The following is a 21192-nucleotide window of genomic DNA, read 5'->3' on the forward strand; positions in this document are numbered from 1 at the left end:
GTACCTTCATCACTTGACATTGACTTCCCTGTAACTGTGCTGTGTGCTGCTACAGCCAGCTGATACTTAAAATAAAACTTGAATAAGGCTCTCAGGGACATAATCCAGAGCAGTTGTTTCCAAACATTTTTTTACGTTTTTCAGGGTCCCCAAAGACTTTCTGCTAGAGGTGCAGATCCCATTAGTGTGAAGGTGGTGAGCTGGCTTGTCTTAGCTCTCACCTGTAGGCTCCTTTAAAGTCAGGGATCTGTAGATCACCTGGTGAGAAAAACCAGCCAAAACTAAAAATTGACAAAATGTCACGGGTTTTGAACTATGATGCTCACATTGGTATGTAGTGCTCTGCCTTCTCATTCTTTCTGTGAACTTCCTTAGTGGTGTGGTGCAGCACAGCACTGGCTTAATGGGCAAAAAGCTTCTTCCCCCCACTGCCTCAAAACCACCATCACCAAAAAAACCCCCCAAACAACCAAAAAAACTCAAAGGAAAAGGTTCCCCAGAGTCCCCCTCTCTGTAGAGAGATCTTGAAGAGAACATTTTTTAAAAAGGTGTCCAGTGACCCCAGATGGAGTCATGCCTTTGCTGTGGGGAAAGCTGTAGCAATATGTGTGGGCTTGTCCTTACGTTAAAGAGCGTTAAGAATTTAGGTTCCAATCATTACCATAGAGTGCATCTGCATGCAACTTGGGAGGAGTCTAAAAGCAGTCAAGTGCCTTTGAGCTGTGCCAACGTACCTCAAGCACACTTACATTCATTTTGCTTGACTATGTCAGTGGAGCAGTAATAATACAGGGAACTTCATCACACGGATCTACTCCCAAGCATTTGCCTACTGTTTCAGGCAGGCTTTGCAGCCTGCCCTGACCTCTGTTTTGTTGTAGCTATGCTACCGGCAGTACCTCTACTAAGAAGTTTTAAGCCAGCTCTGAGTTGATGTATGATTGTGGTCTGACTCTCAGGGACTGAACCAGCTCCCTTTGCAGGTCCACATGGCACATGCAGGTCTGAGTAACTGGCCAGGTGTCGGTATTCAATGGAAAGTAGGCAAGCTGTCTGCACTGACATTCTTGGACCCCTCACAAAGGCAGTGAACACTTAATTTCTTGGCTCTGGTGATATTTCCAAATGCATTGGCAACAACTGTTCCATGCCTGCCTGCTTTTTGGTGAGGGCAGTCAGCAGAGACAGTTATAAACTAATCGTAAGCACTTGAAAAAAAACACAGGAAGCCCTGGGTCTGGAGTGTTCTAGCTGAAGCATTTGAATGGTGTACACAAACCGAAATGGTGCTAATCCACCCTAAGATAGGATATGCAGCTGTCTTGACGACTTATCTTCCCTCTGTTAAAGGGATAGCATCAAGTTCAGTTTAGTGTCTTCATCTGTCGTGTTTATTCTCCTTCTTGGACATATCAAAACTTTTTATTTTATCCCCCACTTGTATCTTTCCCCATTGACAAGCACTGATGTTTTTGCATCATCTCTGTGCTTCATCAAAACAGCAGGCTTCCATTTGACCTTGCTCAGTTCAACTTTTCCTAAGTGTAGTATACAGCTGGGAGGCTGTATGAAGGGGCTGACTGGTGGATGGAGGAAGGGTCAGCTCAGATGTCACATAAAAGGTAGAAGAATATGCTTTTCCCAAGACGTAGTGTTGAAATGGGGTGCGTGAGATCAGTTTTCTCTTCTCTGAATGGGGGATCAGCTTTCAAATGTATGAGAAACACTGGCTTTGCCTTTCATCGGTATCATTAGTGAGGCCAGCATAAATCAAGTTTGGCTTGGAAGAGTAGGATTGCCATTTTAAACTCCCATGCAAACAGCAGCACTGGGGCCCACCATTCTCTCTGTACAGCTACTCAGCTCATCAGTCAACAACACTCAGAAATGCAAATAGAGATAAAGCAGGGAGCAATTTTGTCCGTGCCTTGGCAGAACTGTAAAACTATTCTTTAGCATGGTCAAAAAACAGTGGTGTCGTCTTGAACACTGTATCTGTGCTCTTGCCATGTTGACTTGGCTGCTCAGCTGAGTCGAAAGAGCTCAGAAAAGATAAGTTCCTGCCCAGTCTGAATATTCAAGTTAATCTCTTACCTTTCTACATTTCTTTCTAGTTTGTCTTGCACAGGATAAATCTACTAATGTGACTAGCTCAGGCTGTGCAACTGACTGTTTAAAGGAAGCTTTTGCAGAGAGTATTATTTAACAAAGGAGGAAGGTTGGGGGGGCGGGGCGGGGGCACTGAACAAGCAGGCTAAATCAAAGATAAACGCTTATTCTTCCATACTTTAGTGATTAAAGGTATTTGAAAAGCTCGATTAGCTTCTGTAGCAAAGCAATTCTCAGAACAAAGCTGGAAAACTGGTAGAATTAGAGCAGATAAAAGTTCCCATGTGAATTTTTTTTCCAGTTGCTCATTATCTCTGTCCCAGTGACCTTCTCACCACCTGGCATGCAGCATGTTAATACTTTCTGGATATGCTTCAAGAACTTCTTTGCTGCAAACGGCTTCAGATTCTCGTTGTCAGTGTTAACTCAGGCACCAGTATGTGAATTATACTAATTGGTTGCCACTTGTTTCACAGCAATATCCTCAAGGCCTTTTAAATGGCCCATGCCACCAGCATCAGCCACTGATGGAGTACTGAAGCTGGCAAAATATTCCTGCAAATAAGAACTGGGACCAGAAATCCTAAGCCTGCTGCTTGTTGCCAGCAACACAGCCACTGTTCCTGCTAAGCAAACCTGTGTTTTGAGCATTTCCCTGATTTCATTCTTCCTTCACAGGATTTCTTAATATGAGCTTCAGGAACACTATCACAGTTGCTTTCATTAGTCAGCAGAGTCAGTCTTCAGAAAAAAGAAATTATCACCACAGAATGTCATCAGGAAAGCTTTTGAAAACCACAGAGCACCTTTGACCTGCTGTGGTGATCAAGACTGTAGTCCCTACTTTTACGCACACAAAAAGAAGTCCTAATCAAAGACACCCTGAACACTTGTGGGCTGTATCTGGATTGATTTGACAAATGCAAATAATTTTTGGATGCTGTGGGCATCACAGCCTGCATCTCAGAACACTCCCCATCACTGGTCTCACCAGCTCAGAGACTGGGGAGGGTTATCTGGAATTAACTGGACTTGCTCTTAGAGGCAAGGATCTGTCACTCACCTGTCTGTGAAATAGGCACCGAATAAGCACTAACACGTCTGATATAAGAAGGTAAGGCAACAGCAGTGACCTTTTTGTATGACTAAGTGCTACACAAATAAACTTGACCATTTCCTAAACAAATTGTCAATAGAGAGGGCTGCTGAGAAACTTGTCTTGAAGCTAGTTTTTCACAGCTGGCAAGTTGCACAGGTGTCCCTTTATTTCTAATACAAAGAGAAAAAAAATATATAGGTAAATATATAGCTCTATCATCCCGAGCCCTTTGTATTACAGCAGCCATTACTTCCATTAGTGCTTCTCTACAACTAACGGTTGACTGGAAAGGTTCAGTTCAGCTTTTGTATCCTCAAGCCTTGCTAGCAATACTGGGATGTTTGGAAGTGGAAGCCAGGGTCAGGCCCCCACTGTGTTTGTACTCTATACAGGCAAAACAAAAAGAAAATATTTGTTCTCAAGAAGCTTAAATTCCTCTTAACCTTGGACTCTTTGAGTGCAGTAGAAAGCACCTTCTGTAAAATCACTGAATAAAATGAAGTTTTTTAGTAGTCTGCTAAATCAAGTGCTATCCCAATTGTCATCAAGTCAAAGTGAAAGGGAGCCTGACCCTAATGACTGCTGCCTGGGGACTGTAGCTGGAACATGCTGCAGGAAGAGGCTCACCAGACTTTGTTGCTGCCCTGAAAGCTGTCAGCTGTTCTACTTGCAGAACCTAAACAACAAAACCTCAAAACCCTCTGTAAACTATTTTTCTTCTTAGATGCTGAAGGAATTACAAGCCAAATTCAGATGCATAAATGAGGTCTATCATTGAACAGTCAAAGGTGTGTCTAACCTCTCCTTAGCCTACTGCATCTGATGGTTAACATGCCTGCAGTTGAATAAAGACACGTGAAAATACTTTGAAGAATATGATCTGTTTTGGTTCGCCTTCCCTGCAGTGAAGGGATCTGGTAGAATTCTGTAATTTGTGGTTTGGAGGATGAAAAGGTTGTTTGTTGATGAGGCTGAATGGCAGAAGAGTTAAAGAGTGGTGGAAATATCTACTCTTTCTATTAGTGTGAACACATCCAGTGACGTGGGTAACAAGAGCGTGTGAGGTGCCCACAGCCATGGAAGCAAACACAGGAATAATAAATGACATGCTATGAGGTTAAATACAATGGACTCTTTAAGGGCTGAGTGTCGCGGTGCCAAGCTCCTAGCGCAGGGCTGCCGACTTGACTCCTCGGCCAGCTCTGCAATGAATGAACGCTCGAGGAAAAGGTTCAACCAACCATAAGCTTGAAGAATTTCAGTCGCTTCCACGAAAGTGCCACATGAGGATGTTCCAGAGCACACAGGCTTGTGGAGACTGATCCCTGCGCTGTGCTTGGCTGGTGGGACACGTTGTTTTGTTCTGCTTTGTCTTGTTTTTAAATATTGCTTCCTATATGTAGAGTTTTATGTGCAAACAGAACTAGGGAAATCACCTCTGCTTTTAAATGAAAAAGGGTGGGACCCTTTTCGTCTATTATTGGACAAACTGTTTCTTAAAATGCCAAACAGCTTTTCTACGTTTAGCTAGCTCAGGAGAAGGAAGGAAGAGAGGAACAAAGGAAGGAAAGGTGGGGGGAGACACCCCAAAGGAGTGTCTGTGCTCTAACCAGTAGCTTCATTTTGGTTGGCTCACTCTTAATTATCCATCACATAATAATTTTCAGTATAGATTCCCCCATCTTTTAGGTTTCTTTAAAACTAATCACTGCCATTCAAAAGCAAGCTTAAGCATTTATATACCCATGTATGGTTGCAGTAGGTCTAATAGTAATGATTTGCCTGTGAGACTGAAGAACTGATCTGAAAACCCAGTAAAGAATGAGTTTTATTCTGAGAAACAGTTTTGACTACAAGCAGTACTGGCAGAAGATAGGCAAGTTTGTGCTCTGCGCCTTCTGACATAAGGGCTTCAGTGCAAGAGTCACTGGACAGTTTAACATCGGCGCTTTTTAGCACCTTCTCTGCTTCTCACTGTCACTGCCCCTGAAATAAAGAATTTATTGCATGGTGTTTACAACGCAAGAAACTATCGAGGCACAGTAGGTAACAGGTGTATACCTTGAATAATGTGTGTTGCTGGTCTCCTCAAACCTGGAAGCAGGCAGCGCTTTTTGTCACACACCAAGATGCACCGGCATGTTCTTAGGTATGTCCATGTGGGTGCCAACATGGGAAATGAACTATAAAATGATGCCTTGTTGCTTGGCCGTAACAGCCCCTACGTGTGTGCAGACCTGTAACTGCTAATTGCCAGCAGCAAGCTGTGTGCAGGCACTTAGTATTTATCTTAAGTCGACAGCGAAGCAGAGGTGACAGGAAGTGCTACCACAGCATGTAGAAAAGCTTGCTGCACAGCCAAGGTGTTGCAGTTAACTGCAGCTTTGGCAGGAGGACTCTGCCAGGTCCTTGGCATCTCGTTCAGGCTGCGGGTCTGCTCGCTGGGAACTGTGAGCTTCCCTGGCTCTCAGCTAACGACAGAAGAGGGAGCCTGGTTGTAAATGCTCACCATGGTAATGTTTCAGTTCACGCTTACAGACAAAGCCCCCAGTTCCAATTTTCAGGCGCTTTCTTGCTTTCTTCCACCAAATTTTCTTTTAGTGCAGATACTTTTCTGGTCAAGCATTGCTAGCCCAAATAACTGCAGGTCCTGCTGGATGTAAATTAAGGCTGTTTTCCATGTGCAGATTTGGAAGTTTGGCTTTACAGCTAATGAGAGTTAACAGCCTCAGCAGAGCCCTAAGGAGGACAGGTCTTCGTCCACCCTGAGTATCCTTGCACTCTAGCCCTATGCGTCTCCGGAACAGAGGCAGTCAGTCACGCTCAAGTACGCCAAAATGCCTGGAGGTTGTGATGTGGAAAATCTTGGGTCTGCAGGGGAGAAAGGCAAGTGCCTTATTTTGGTGTTCTAGCTCTCCCAGCCCCTCTGTCTGGCCCGAAAGGTCTGAATTTCAGTTTGTTCTGCCTGGGGTTGTTTTGTAGCATGACCATTACACAGAAAGTTAAGGGTGAAAAATAGGAATGTCCCCTTTTTACTGGATTGTACTTGGATAAGATGAAGTAGGCCTTATGGCTGTCATGCTTTGGATGTATTTACTCTCAGTTTTTGCAGGTACAGCACTCCAGCCAGCTCAGGTGGCAGGCAGGCAGTGAGCAGACCAGGCAGGGCCCAGGCACTTCACACTCCTGCTCAAGATGCTGCTGTGGTCCATCAGTTCACCCAAAACTTGTATTCAAACTTAATTTAAACATGCGAGAGACTGAAGGCTCTCCGGCCTAAGAACATCTCTTGTTTCAGCAGAGCTGTTCTATTTTAAGCAAGTGCAAGATATTTGTGTAGCCATTATTTTTTTTAGGCAGTCAGCAAAGTGCTTTGTGACACCGAGATGTGGCAGTGAACCGGCAACTTGGGAGAGAATCTAAATGTGTGAATCCAAAAGAAGGAATAAGGAGGGTAGAAAAGGCTGGGAGGGAAGTAAAAAAGGAAAAATGTGAAAATGAAGGTTAGAGATCTTAACTGAAGCTCTGGCCTGTGTGAATAAAATACTTCATTGTTCTGCACTGAGTGCATCACCATGAAGTGCCTGACGTTTCAAACTGGACAAATGAGTTGAAAAGGAAGTATTCTGGCTCTGTGTCCGTTAAGAGTAACAAAATGGTAACTCTGCATTGCCTAGAAGGACAATAAACCAGGCTCTGTTTGTTTGTCTCTTGATTGAGTTTTGGCTGGGCTGGTTTTGCTTTATTTTAGTTAGAGAAGTTAGAGAACATAGATGCAGGGGTGTGCTGCTCTGATTTCCTGGGCACTACAAAGGTAATCGCAGAAACAGAATTTGAGGTCAGATGTTAAATAAGGAGAGCTGACTTACCCGCTTCTGTTTCTGATGCAGTGAAGGATGGATGTATTGGATGACAAACACCCTTTGAATCATGTAAAACCTCTGAGGTGCTCAGAAGCGTGTAGGGGAAGTCTGACAGAAGTGGCAACTCCCTTTTACTACATAGCAACCTTCTGTTTGCAGCCTGTGCCTTGAGACGCAACAGGTCATCGCTACGCTAGCAAAGGGCATATCTGAGGTAATGCTCACTCGCTCAGCCCTGGGGAACACCCCGAGATTAATGCCCACTGCTTCTGTGCTGTCAGACCACCCACCCTGTTTTGGAGCATCACAGAAGACTGATATGGTTTGTGACAGTAACATTTGCAGCAAAGTAGAGCAGTGATTTCCTGAGATATATCCTGATCTTGAGCTTATTCCCCTGCCCTCTGAGTTAGCGGGGTTTTACAGGAGTGCTGAAATACCACTTTCTCTGCTCTTTCTGGGAATGCAAACCACATCCCCTGACTTACCTTCAAGACCTATTAATATTTTGGGAAATTCCACCACACCTAACTCACAAAGTTTTCTATGTATGTTTTACCCTTGTAACCGGTTTCCTTTCCCCCCACCCAAGGAAGGGTGTGATCTAGTTCCATGACTTTAAAAGGCCTTTTCAAATCCGTCCCAGGGCTGTGTGCCTTCTGTGACATCAGCTGGGGCTGGGGGGGGGAGGGAGGAAAAAATAAAGCATGCAAACAATAGCCTTAGAGTAAATATGATCTCACTGTGATTAAACCACAGTACATCAAAATCAAAAAGCAGATGGAAAACCTAACCTCTTTCCTTCAGGCAAGCAATTAAAAACTTAATGAAAGGAGATCAGATGTTGAATGCTTAAGAATTGAAGGAGCAGAGGAGAAGGGAAAGGAAAAAAAAATGGAAAGAAAGAATCCTGAAATGTGTGTTTCGAGTTCTTAGTTTTCCATCTTCTGGCATTTGCGAGCAGTCTTCTCCCAGACAAAGCTTCCTTAAAAAAAAAAAACACCACACCATCCTCCTCCCAAATTTAACCCTTCTCTGTACAGCTCTGAGGAAACATTCACAACTAGACTGTCAAGAGACCATAGCTGTGCAGACACAGGACCTCAGTATTGTCACCAGCTTATTTCTGTCTGATATCTTCAGCTTTGGGGAAGTATGATTTTTTAATTATTTTTTTTTTAAATCTAGAACTTAGCTGAACCAGGACATGCTCTTCTTCTCCCAAGTCTCTCCAAAAATTCTCTATAGAAGGGAAAGCCACCCTTCTCTGTCACTTTAGTGTCACCACCTGGGATACTACATAGCAGCAACAACTTGGGGTGCTCTTAAGAGTCCAGCTTACCAAAAAAAAAACCCCAAGCTTGGGAACTCGTGTGCCCAGCTTCCTGCCAGCCCTCAGCGAGCTGGTGGGGGGAGAGGCAGCAAGTTGCTTGTGAATCAGAGATGCTTCCAGGGGAGCAGAGGAGGCTCTGCCAGGTCTGGTCAGGGTCTTCTCCATACCACAAGGCAGCAGCCAGAAGTCAACAAACCCCCGGAACAGCTTGATTTTGGCAAGCTGATGTTTTCTAGGGAAGCATACCCCTGGAGAAGGGAGAGGGAGGGAGGGTGCAGGTGTGCTTTAAGTAGTTAGTTATTACGCTTAGTCTCAGATTGAAATACAACTTTAACTGTGTTCTTAATCATATGAGAGATTGGCTTCTGCAGTTTCTGTGCAGTTGGGCTGCAAACGAGATAAAGCAGTGTAAGCAAGGAGAGAGGAAAAAAAGAGAAGATATCTGCTTGTAAAATAGGCTCTTTTATAACAGTAAAAATTGGTTTATTACCCTAAGCATTTTATCTGGATGTAAAGTCCATAGGACAAGGATATTCATGACCCTACCTACTGGAAGCTGCATGTTAAAACACTGCATGCTTCCAGTTGTTTTATACTTAAGTTTTGGTCAAAAAATTCCTTTGAAAGAGAATCATTGAATTTTCGTGGTCTGTATTTTCCTCCTCCTGCCCTCAACTAAGCAGGACATTCATTGGAGGAGTTGAGACTTACTCCTAGGATGCTTCAGCATTTTCTATGGTTTGTTGTCATCAAATGATCCACCGTATTGCTAAAACTTTCAACCTTGCTGTGAATGAGGCCTGCTTATGAAAGGCCTTCCGATGCACTGATGGCATTCCTGTAAACTTATTCTTATTACTCTTCCTTTTCCAGACAGGCTAATCCACTCTGACTGTGAATGAAGTGTTTTTAAAATGAATACAAAAATAGAAAGGCAAGAATGGGCCTCATCCCTATAGAGAAAAAAAAATATACAATTGGCAAGAATGGGCCTCATCCCTATAGAGAAAAAAAAATATACAATTTTTGTCATGCTATGCACTTCTGTTTCTAGAACTGCAAATTATAGCTTTAGCAGTCCTGTTTCTTGTCAAACACAAGCTATGTCCAAATCTGCTGTGGAAAAATGAACTTAAAATTAAGACAGTTTCCACTACTGTAATGTCTAGACCAAAAGGCAAAATAAAAAGGCCACTTGCCAAGAAAATGGGAACAGTAGAAGATAAGGGTTCTCCACAATCGTTGCAGCTAAGGCAGGCACCTATGCATGCTCTTAAGTGCTCATGTTGCTTTAAAAATGAAATTAAACTCTAGATCTTGGAGACAGGTGGGTTCCTAATTCCTGTTAGTATGAGTGGGATTTAAGTACTTAAATGTCTGTGGTGAGCTAGTCCAAACAAAATAAGCAAAACAAAAGTGGGTTTAGGTTACTTAGGGGCTTAGGTAAAGTCATCTATTGTATGCAGAAGTCATGCCTATGCCCCTAACATCTTTGATAACAGCAGCATGACAAGAAGCCCTATGCTCTAGTCATGGTTTTCTACTTCTTGTAGGCACAGAGACACAAGTTTGTTTACTGTTTCCAGATATTGAGGGAATGTCCTCTTCTCCTGTACGTCTGTGCAAGAACAGGATCTTGTGCTTGGCTAAGGAGTACCATGAACGCAAGCTATTTGCCAGATGACTTTGCAAGCGGAATAGGATTTTTGTCTCCTAGTGTTTCTAAAGTTGGTCAAAATAGCTAGTAGGTACACCCATGCCAGCTGTGGTGCATGGAGGTGTATGTGACTCAGGATTGCCTCACTTGAGCTTTTATTCGGGTCACTAGACACACCTGGCCTTGCTGCAATGATTCTGATATTTGTAATGGAGCACAGGCAGTTCAAAAATATGAACTTCTCCTAAGCCACCACACGTTTGAGTTCAACGTTCAGTGATAGGATACTGGTGCAGGTATAATCTTTCCTAACCCGACCTGTTGCTGTGCTTGAGATCAGAAGATTCCAAAGGTGAATTTGAACATGGTCTTAGGAACTGTGCTCCAATACTTAACAAGTTCACAGTAATGCTTCATGAGACTTCTCCCAAGTCTAGCCTGTATTCTGCAAAATAGTGGTAATTAGCTTAGAAGAGCTGCAGGACTCTCCTGAAATGTACTTTCACTTTTCCTTTGCAGAAGATGTTTGCCTAATAGTAAGACTTTATGGAGTTCTTCTGCTCTCTGATCTGGCAGGTCCCCCACTGATCAGCTCTTTTTACAGTATGGCACCATTTGGAATGACTAATGTTGAGTCAAAGTACCTCAAGGCAAAGTAACAGTCTAATGTGACTACAACCTCTAGCAGGATGTTACAAGCGTAAGTAAAACCCCCAGGTCAGTATCCTCTTGTACTATCTAGGGTCAAACTGAATTGAAACTATCAAAAATACAAGGAAGACTGTTCATCTGGCAGTTCTGCTTCCCCATCACATACTAGGAACTACTGGACAGAGACAGATTAGGCTACCCCAGTTTCTTGATGAAATAGATTTACAGCTACATTACTCAGGAGCAGGCATTAGCATTAAAACATAGAAATTTGAAAATCTGCAAACAACTGCACGTTGTTTAGCTATAATGCTTTCTGATGGCTCTTCTTCCTCTGAAACAAGTCCTGTAACATCCCTGAGCCTCAGCACCTCCATCTGTACATAAAAGAGAATTAACAGCACCTTGCCATCCCACCAAGTCTTTAGGAGCGCAAACAAATTCTATTGTGGAAGTTTCTCAAATATCCTGAGGTACTGAGGCAGTTACCTCTGTTATGTATACAAATACATACTTGACCCAAACCTGAAGGCTTATAAGCAGTACATAGGTCTGCAGGAGGGGAGGGGGCCACAGTGGCGAAGAGCAGGAATCTGAAAATGACAGTGGCCCTCCAAGCTTTGGGAAGGACCCAGTCCTATTGCTGCATCTCGCTCGTGCTGCTGCTGATTTAGGCCTGATGCTGCTAGACTTCTGCCCCCTCCCTCCCTCCATGCCCAGAGGAAAGAGGAAAAAATCACAAAACTTGCACTGCAAATTCACGACGGTAACAGAGACAGTGCTTGGACAGTTTTTTCCTTTGTTGGTTTGTTCCTCTAGTACTACCTTTTACAAGGTTTTACAGTTCCTATTTACTTCTAACTTTGACTGTCACCCTGTGATTGCTGAGGTATTAAAAAAAAAAAAAAAGGGAAAACAAAGAGGAATGTGAAGAATAAATGAAACTGAGAGGATTTGATTAGTAAAGTACAGGCAGTTCTTTTCCCTTTACACGGCCCGACATTCAGTCTTTCATTGCCAGGGTTACAAGCAGCTTTTCACAAGCATTTCTGGTTGGGAATATAGTATTTCTTCCCAGGGACACTATTTTGTTTGTCTTGGCGTGCAGGCATTGTAATCAAGTCTATATATTACAGGACTGTGCCTTAGCACAAATGGCAGGCATTTCAAACCCTATTTAGGTTTCTTCCTTGCCCAGCAAATTATCTAAAAATAGATAATCAAGACCTCATACTTTACATCTACGTCATTCCTTTTGGCTTAAATGAGGTAAGGAATGTAGTTGTTTTTCCTCTCCCCTTTCACTAACTGTTTGGATCTTTCAGTAAACATATTAAGTCCCCGTTTTTCCTTCCCCCTCTCTTTTTGTTTTGCTTGTGAACAGCCAACAAGCTACAAAAGCCTTGTTATGATAATGTCTTCTCCCTTTTGCTTCTGTCACACTTTATTGGCTGAGGTATGGGCATTGGAATTGCTGGCCAGCTATATCCTCTCCCATCCATGTTCTTCTCTCATCATGGCAATCCATTAGTATTTCTGTTCCTACATAGTTCATTTTAGCTGCAACTACCTCATTCTTGGAATCACAGTCCGAGTTTGATTTCAGAAAGGATTGATCCTACATTCTGAACTACAGAATATTAGAATGGCATCCTGTGAGAACTTGATGGGATGCAGTTTTGTACATGGAGATTCAGTGCAAAAGGATGCTGTTGTCATTGAATGAAGAACTGGGGTGTTGCCATAATAAAGTGCACCCTACAGGAATTAGTTTCTGAAAGTAGCTTACAGACAAGTAGGACTAAGAAATATGACCAACCAACACTTAAGTATTTGTTATACTTAACGTTTCCCATCTTTCCGTGGCTCAGTTAGAATAACTTTTGTGTCCTCCAATATTTAACTGGTAGACCAGGACTTAACATCGGGTCAAATTTGTCTTTGCTTTGAACAGTCACATCTTCACTGAATTTCACATGATGCGCAAAAGGTAGACGTGTAGAGACATATATATAAGGTAAAATTCTGAACTGGCTTAAATCCACAGGGATTTTCCCAGTAGCTTTCAGAGGATTCAGACTTGAGTATTAAGTTGGAAGAATGTTTAAAAGAGTGGGGTGGACAATAAAAGAAGCTTAGATGAAAGAGGAGAGGGAACAAGTTTTCAAAACACTTGAGTGAAAAAAAGGTAGACTGAGCAGTGTAAAGGATTTTTAGACCAGAAATTACCTCGGGTTTAGTCACAGTGAAAGTGAAGCCATGAGTGATGGAGAGACATACTCAGGGTCTCACACGTGAGTCAGTTCCTGTTCTGTCCAACTCTTAATACTCTAATTAAACTGCAATAAGCACCTCAATCGTTTCACTAAATGAGGCTACATCTTATGGACTATCACAACGCAAGTAGACAGGCCCCAATACAACACTAGGAACAGTTAAACAGACCCAACTCTACACCTGAAAGCTAAGCCACCTCTTGTGATGCTAAGTGATGGTATGTCCCGAAGGCAGGCCACAAGCATGCTCTGTATTTTCTGTATACAAGAAAAACTACAGGACCACTGTTTTCCTATAGAAAAATAAAATAAAGGGGAAAAAATACAGAAAGAAAATGCCAAAGACTGAATGAGCAAGTATTTTCTTTATATGTTACTCCTGGGATAAGAAACAGCTCTAAGAATGTTTGTCCAAGTTAAACAGTGTAACTACCTACTTCACAATTCTCAGGGAAAGTAAACACCCTAGTCTGACAAGAAGGTTTGTGAGGCCAAACCCCTTCGTCTCCCCCCCCCCCCCCCCTTTTTTTTTTAAATAGCTTTTTCTTTCTTTGTCTAGCTTTCTCTATCTAGAATTATGTAATCACAAAACCAAACCAAAATGCTCATTCCAACCAGACAAGGCAAAGAAAACTTCCCCCTTTTGAACCACCTTCTCATTCCCTACGCTAACGGGGACACTGCTCTTCTACCCCCGAGTGCCTGGCACTTTGTAGTAAGAGTCACAGCTTCTCCAAGCAGGTACAAAGTCTACCTGAACTGATCTGAGATGGAGTAGAAAGGGGCAGGAGATGAATTTGATCTCAGACTTCGAATCAGCCAGTAGTTTGAGATACAGGGGGGGAAAAAACCCCAAAGGCCATTAGAACCAGATAAAAATTTTCAAACTCATGGAGTATCTTTGTCTGTCTATATCTTACACAATTTCTTTTCCCCGGTTATTTTTAACCAACCATCATGAAATGGAGAAACTGGCAGCAGCTTTGAAAACTTCACTCTAGTGACCTCTCCCAAAGTTTGGGTATGAGAGATCCTGAAAGCTTGGGCTGAGCTTAGAGATATATGGAAAAGCATGAAAATCTGTGTATATTTACCTAGACATCACTCACACATCTCATTCTACCCAGGTTTATAAGCCTTATAGAACTTTATAGCATCAGGGCTGTTTTACAGTACGCTGCCTAAATCCGCTAAGAAGATGGCCCTCACTTCCAAACTAAGCATATAACGTGTGACATTTCCAAATCACCTTTTTATTGATGCTTAAGTTATTTCTGGCAGAGGAAGGAAAGTTTTTCCTTCGCTCCCCCTTTTTTTCCAATCGCACAAGCTGACGGTATGTCTGTACAGTAACCTAATGCCCCGTGGGCAACTCTGTGCCTTGCCCAAAGTTCTTTTGAGTAATATTGGGATGAAAGCCTTGACATTTGTGTCTTTTGGGGAAAAAAAACCACCAGCCAACCTCTGATAAAAAGTTAAGCCGAAATGACTTACCGTATTTAACATGGGAGACAGGCTACCCATTTTTTAATGAGATGGCTGGGTTTTGGTGGGGTTTTTTTCCCCTGACTTGCGACCCATCAAACAGACCCCCCCACCCCTGGAAAAGTGCCCTGGGCTCAGGATGCAGTCACGAAGGGCTGGCGAACGGGCGAGGGACACGGCGGGGAGAAGCCGCGATACCTGTCCCGGAGCGCGGCGGGCCCCGCGGACCAGCCCGCCCCTCCCGAGCCGCCGGGCTCGCACCGAGCGCCGCCGGCAGCGGCACCGCGCCACGCCGGGCTCGGGGGACAGCCCGTCACCCCACCGCCACCCGCCGGCCTGTCCCCTCCGCTGCCCCCCTCGTCCCACCGCGGGCGCCTCCCCTGGGGCTCCGCGCCTGGACACAGCGCGCAGGGCTCGGCCGCCCCGTCCCGGCTGGACCCGCTTGACCCGGGCGGGGGAGTGCTGAGGGGAGCCCCGAGCCGGCCGTCTCCTGTCAGGACGGCGGGCCGCTGGCAGGCTCTGGACGCCCGCCCGTACCCCGGCCCCGGGACGGCCCCCGCCGCCGGCTCACCTTGTACTTCATGGCTGCGGAGCGCTGAGGGGGCCGGCGGGGCTCCTACAGCGCCCGCCGCCGCATCGCCACTGCCTCTCCGCGCCCCGCCGCCCGCCCCGCCGCCAGGCTCCCCCGCTCATTTGCATAGCGCCTCCCCATTGGCCACGCTCAGGAACAAGGTGGGCCCTCCTGCCCCCGCCCACTTCATTTCCCGCCTTCCCGCCGCCGGCGGCGCAGCGCGGGTTACGCGGCGGCGCTGAGGGGAGCGGGCGGGGGGCGTTGGGCCCAGCTGCTCCCGGGGGGCGAAAGCCGCGCACGGAGCGGGGCCGGCGGCCCTGCTCTCTGTCACCCAGCGACTCTGCCCCCGCCGTTTCAAAGCCTCTCACCTCCAGTTCTCTGCGTGAAACAGGCACTCTGAACAACAGGCCTTCTGTCTGCCGCCCCCGCCACTGCCTCCTGCGCTGGGGGATTGCTGGGCCTGTCGAGGTTCAAAGCGCCTGGGCTATCGGTGAAGGGAGTGCTGGGAAGAGTGACTGAAGTGACAGAGTGGTGTGGCACTTCTAATGCCTGTTGCAGCCTGGCCTGGACCGGCCCTGCCAGCTAGGCTCTTGCAGGGGCCCCAGCCTGTTGTAAAACCCGCCTGGTGCTAAACCTTTTCCATCCATCCCTTCCGTAGTCACCTTGTGCAGCTTTCGGAGGGCTTGAACGCTTACTTCATGCTGCTCGGTTCTTCTCTTTGTATTGTTTCCTTGTTGATTTTTGTTCTCCTTTTAACTTTTTACTTTAAACTAGTACCTCGGGAATCAAAATGCCAAGTGTTGCCTTGCCTGGGAAAGCCTGCTATTTAAACACTGGTTAGGCACCAGAGGCCAAGATGGCTTTAATGATCGAAAGCTGTCCATTATAAAGAGTGACCATGGCAAATAAGAACTATTTAGAAAAGAGTAATAATTAACTCTGGTATCTTGGGGGTAGGAAAGAGCGGGGAAAATAAGTGTGTGCTGATCCTCCATGCTTTTTAAGTCTAACCCCTTAATCAGGCATGATTGACAAGATGCACATAATAGGAATCTTTGTGTATGGGGCATACTCCAGCTTGTTTGGGTGAAGGGGAAATAAATTCTCTCCTTTTTGCCCGAGTTGGAACTTACCCAACATTTCTAGGTCACAGATGGATGCAAGACTATTTCTAGTGGCCTAAGGAAAAACAGCAAAGGATAATCTTGTACTACCAGATTACAAACATAACTTCATTCCATAGTACAGTGATATCCATAAATTCTCATGTGACTACTCTTCTAGAGAGGGATCCTATTGCTAAAATGGCTTCATGGCTTCTAAAGTATGTCATACTTTTATCTGCAATCTCCTCCGTTCTCTAGTTTCAGCATAAAATACATGCTTGTACTAATTGAATGTGAATTTTTTTTTCTAGACCACCTTCTTGACAGCATATGCCCTAGTAGTTCATCGGTGTGAGTCCCTGTCAGTACAAAAGATGTCACAGTTACTAGCGAGAAAAGCGAGCTTCTGCTTTCTGTGTTGCAGAGCATGCCACTGTGACTGGGCTCCCTGTGCAGTGCTATAGCTTCACTGCCTATAACCCCTTGTAAGGGTTTTTCTTTCCATTTTTGTTGCTGTTGTTGATTCTTCTCATTTTCCAAGAAGATACTTGTTATCATTTTGTACGTGCTGAGTTTGGGGCAGCATTTTTTTAAGTGTAGCATCAAAATAAATTTGGTTAGTTTCAGGAGAATAATGCTCATTTGTATGTTGTGTCCTTAGACGCTGTATTTTAGAAAAGAATTCTTCCAGTGATTATGCATAACCAGCTTACTATTAGGAGAGCGCAAATCTCTTTGGAGTGATTCTTAACTGTAGAGTTTAACCTTTGATTTTCTTTTTGCATGTTTTTCCCCTTAATACTCTAAGGATAAAACTTTCTCCTGGGCGGAGAAAAATTTCTCCTAAGTACAGAGGACGCAATGGCTAAGGTGTTAGCATGGTATTGGACTAGCATGCAAATCCTGTTTCCTGACCAAGATCTGAATAATCTCTTTATGTGGCACCGTTGTCATGAAGATAAACGCATTCAAGACTGTAAAACCACATTAATAAGAACTGGATAAGTATCAGAGACAAAAATAAGAAAAGTAGAATCATATTTCTGACTTCACCTATATTTAAATACGGAGTGCATCTGGTTTCCAGTCACTCCACCAATACTGATACTTTTAATTGTTGTTTTTTCCTTTTTCAGAATGCTTTACAATCACATTATGAAACCTAAGCACATTTGAGAAGCTGTGCCTTCTACTTTTGTCTTAGCTTGTGTTGCTTTTAATGTATGTAAAATGTCCCTGACTGATCTTAATATAAGGTAACTGATGTGTTAATGTAGAATTCTAGTTGGGTGGTTCTATGGTAGATTTTGTTTTGCCTTTATCACTCTCTGTAAGTCATATTAAAAACTTTTAATTAGATGCCATTGAAATGACAGTTCGGGCATGAAAACACGAAGTCTATTGGTGTTGGTAGCTATACTTTACAATTCTGAAGAAGCAGAAACAAGAGTTGGTATTTTACAGGGAGAAAAAGAGATTGCCATTGCACACCTCCTCCTCAGTGAAGTCCCACTGCTCATTTAATGTGCGTACCCTCCCTCAACCTCTCACCTACTTTGTTTACTGTCTCAAGTTTTCTTTGCACTTTGAGGGAGTTTTTAATTTCCCCAAGGGTGAAATACTCCCGCTTAGTGCAACACTTCTAGCAGAGCTAGAAGCATGGTAGAGGTCCCCGATCTATCGTGAATATCAGGAATTAGATCTACCTTGAAAAAGAGATTTGTAAATATGATCCTCTAGCCTTGACACATTACTAAAAGAAGTCAGGATTGTGGCAAGTTCACATTTGTGGTTAGCGCAAGCACTTTGCTTTTCTTGATGACCTTCTTGACTGCCGTGCATTTACTATGTAATACTGTATTTCAGGCGTAGTCTAGGAAAGTTTTGAGTTGGTTGCCTTGGATAATCAGCTCAATTATGCAATGGAACATGCTGATGAGGAAGCCAAGACCTGGTATTACTGATGTCTGTCTTGTAGAGGCAACTTGAGCTATATTGCCAGGATTTATAACTACAGGATCCTATTGAAGTTCTCAGGAGGGTAATTCCTGTAATGTGTCTTCTTGCTTCACAGCACAGCAATGGCTTGATTCACTGCCTCATATTTTATGCTGCTGGAATTCTAGCAGAGTAGCAAATGGGTTCTGTGACTTGGTCTTGTGCCTGCATCAATGGCTTTTGTTTCTTTGCTTCTGCTGACGGCAACTAATATTACTCTCTGCTCCTTTGGGCAACCTGCTGCTTGCCTCCTACTCTCATACACCATCCTGGTAAACTTATCACTTGCTTTATTTTTCACTCTGTCACTGGTCTGTGTCTTCCTGGTGCCCTCCCGATTGCTGCTTGGGGTTCCGAGGTATTTGGGGGATGGCAGCAAGTAAAATGGTAGGGCAGCCAAAAGGACTGCTTGTCAGCCAGGCTCTGCGGCTCACCGGCCACAGCCCTAGGCACACAACATGAAACAGAGCTGTCAGCCGGGCTGGGACACGAATACCCGTTGAAGCAAATCAGCCAGCTATCACCCTGTGACAATGGATAGGAGAAGAACACAAGACAGATATCCTGCTCTGAAAGGTTACTCAAACAAAAATCCCTTGTTCCTATTTCCCCATGATACAACCTGAGAAAAGAGAGACACAGCAGAGTGTCTCCCTTACAACTGAGAGACTCTTTTCAGGAAGGGTCTGTGAGCTCTGTGTTTGGGAAACACTGAGCTATCTTTTTTCTTCCCTCCCCCCTCCCCCCCCCCCCCTCACTGCACAAAGCTCTAACTATCCTTTGGATAATGTTGTGTGGCATCTGCATCACTTCTTGCTGTGATACTTGGCCGGGGGGGGGGGGGGGGGGGGGCGGGCGGGATTGGGATTAAAATTAATTTAGTTATAGTGCCACTGCACTTTACGAGCAAAGGAGTCGTGGTAATTAGCCTTGGTCCTGCTGCCTCTATAATGCTACCCAGACTGGTTCAGCGGGTATGCAGTGGATGGAATTCCTTCAGTATAGAATAGTTCTATACACACGCAGAGTGGTGGAATTTGCTTGCTTGGACAAATCTGTTAAAAAAGATGAAACGCTGCTGTTTCCTGAAAAGAACACTAACAAAAATTCACCACTGATGTGGGCAGGCTTCTGTGTCTGTCTGCACAGAAAGGCCCCCTCTCCCACCTCACTAGGAGATAATGAGAAAAAGATTTCATTCTCACCCAAAGAAGGGAATATTTTGCATTTCAGCAAACCAAAACAAGGTCTGCTCTGTTTTTCTTTGACCAGCGATGGAAATCTTTTCAAGCAAGTGGTCTGTTCCATTTAATGGTAACAGAAGTCTGTCCTGGCAGACAGAGGGGTGAGTGGTGATCGCTGTAGTAGCCAGGTTTACATTATTACATTCTCAAATTATGAGGATAAAAATTGTTAATAGAACAGTCTATTTAAATTTGACTGTCCTTTGCCATTCTGCCTAAGATGCATTTTAACCGTGGAGCTAGTTCACTTGCCTTGCTCTTGAATTCTAAATTTCTTTTAATATATATGAACTAATCCTACACGCATTCCACCTACCTTCACAGTCAAGCACAAAAGCTGTTCACATTCTCAAGAAGGGCATTTTATGCAGTGTTTCTTCAGAAATCACTCATTTAACTTTGTAAGTCAACCATCAAGGCCCTGTTTAGTGACCCTCCTTCAGATAAAGGGAATAAATGGAGCTCAGCTCCCTCTGTCCTTTCTGTTTTGCTTCAAATGCCAGCCAGAGAGAAACATACTGGTGTCCTCCCACCCAAAAGATTTTGAAAGTGAATCCGGCCTTTGTTAGCTTGAGAAATTATGGCAGGCAGTTGGGGTTTAGATATTCTGGCACTGGCCATCATTGAGCCACCAGCCTGACCCAGTGAATGAAATCTGAAAAGTCTGTTTAATTAAAAAAAAAAAAAAAAAAAAAGAAAGAAAGAAATGGGAGGAAAATAAATACCACTACAATTTTCATTTGTTATGAGAAGCAGGCCGTCACCTTCTCAGGGGAAAATGAACACAGGAGAAGGAAACAATGGAATCGCTACTAAAAGAGCATGAGGGACCCATCTCACCCTGCAGAAAGGAAAAGAGAGAATGTAAAATCAAAATGAAGTACATTTATCTGTGATCCAGTGCTGAGCACTAGCTGCAGATGAGGATGGATAAGAAAAGCTTTTCCAGGTCCATGCAGCACAGCAGCTCCCCAGCCACCTGGCTGGTGTAGAGCAAGCGGGTCAGGGGGACTCTATGTTCTCAGCAGCACTGCGAGGAATTTGTGTGAAGACGGCAGCAAGCGCAGCTGAGCTGCCACATACACTTTGCAAAGCTGAGGCAAGTAAGAGCTCTGCAACCCTTGGTATGTGCACTGGTGCAGGTAACGGTGGTGCTTTGGGTAGGAGAGATGGCAGAAGCCGGTGGCTTCAAGCCAGGTGCAGGGCTGTGGCAGACTGGGTTCCCAGTGCTTGCCTGCCCATAAACTGGTATGTTAGGAGGGCAGGAAAAATGTCAGGTATGCGGGGAATACTGGAGAGGGAAAAGAATGTCAGGATGGAGCATGCACTGGCCTATTCCTTCCAGAGATACTGTCAAAGACTTACTCATTTCCCAAACAAACCAACCAGTCTAACAGTGGTGCTCACAGAATACGCTCCTTTATTTTCCCCTCTGGCACTGAATATTTTTTATATATGGGTTAAAAAATACAGGCTTGCTTCCAGACGTGTGGCATGCATGCCATTCAACCTACAGATGCCAAAAGAGGCTTTTTTTTGTTTTTCCTAATAAAAGCTGAAAAATAGCACAACTATGGAGACTGCAAAATAATTCTGTTCTCTCTGGTTCACAGTTGTGTGGATGAAAAATGATAAATGTAATACAGGGAGGTTGCTCAAGAGGAAATGTATATTTAGACATCACAGCTCATTTAAGATGAAAGGAATCCAGTATTGGAACCGGAATTGCCTCAGACGAGAAACTTAGGCACAAAGTTTAGGTGTGTTAAGCTTTTCATGCAGTCATAAGTAGTCATAGTG

The 21192-nt window shown here is 44.2% G+C and overlaps 1 protein-coding gene across 5 annotated transcripts in view; it reads right to left on the reverse strand.

The window, feature by feature from the left end:
* Nucleotides 1–21192, reverse strand: part of NEDD9 (neural precursor cell expressed, developmentally down-regulated 9) — a 109838-nt gene that overhangs the window by 23628 nt on the left and 65018 nt on the right. Inside the window, exon 1 of one of the 5 annotated variants that reach the window (XM_080379421.1) lies at nucleotides 15413–15559. The exons of 3 other annotated variants lie outside the window; for them this stretch is intronic. Coding sequence is in view for 1 of the 2 variants with exons in the window: in XM_080379417.1 (XP_080235543.1) it covers nucleotides 15045–15056 (12 nt within the window). In the remaining variant the exon portion in view is untranslated. Of the gene's footprint in view, nucleotides 1–15044; nucleotides 15338–15412; nucleotides 15560–21192 lie in introns of those variants that run through there. One more of the 5 variants, XM_080379417.1, reaches the window with a different exon arrangement.

This window comes from Falco punctatus (assembly GCF_963210335.1).
Source record: "Falco punctatus genome assembly, chromosome: 3".
Taxonomy (NCBI): Eukaryota; Metazoa; Chordata; class Aves; order Falconiformes; family Falconidae; genus Falco; species Falco punctatus.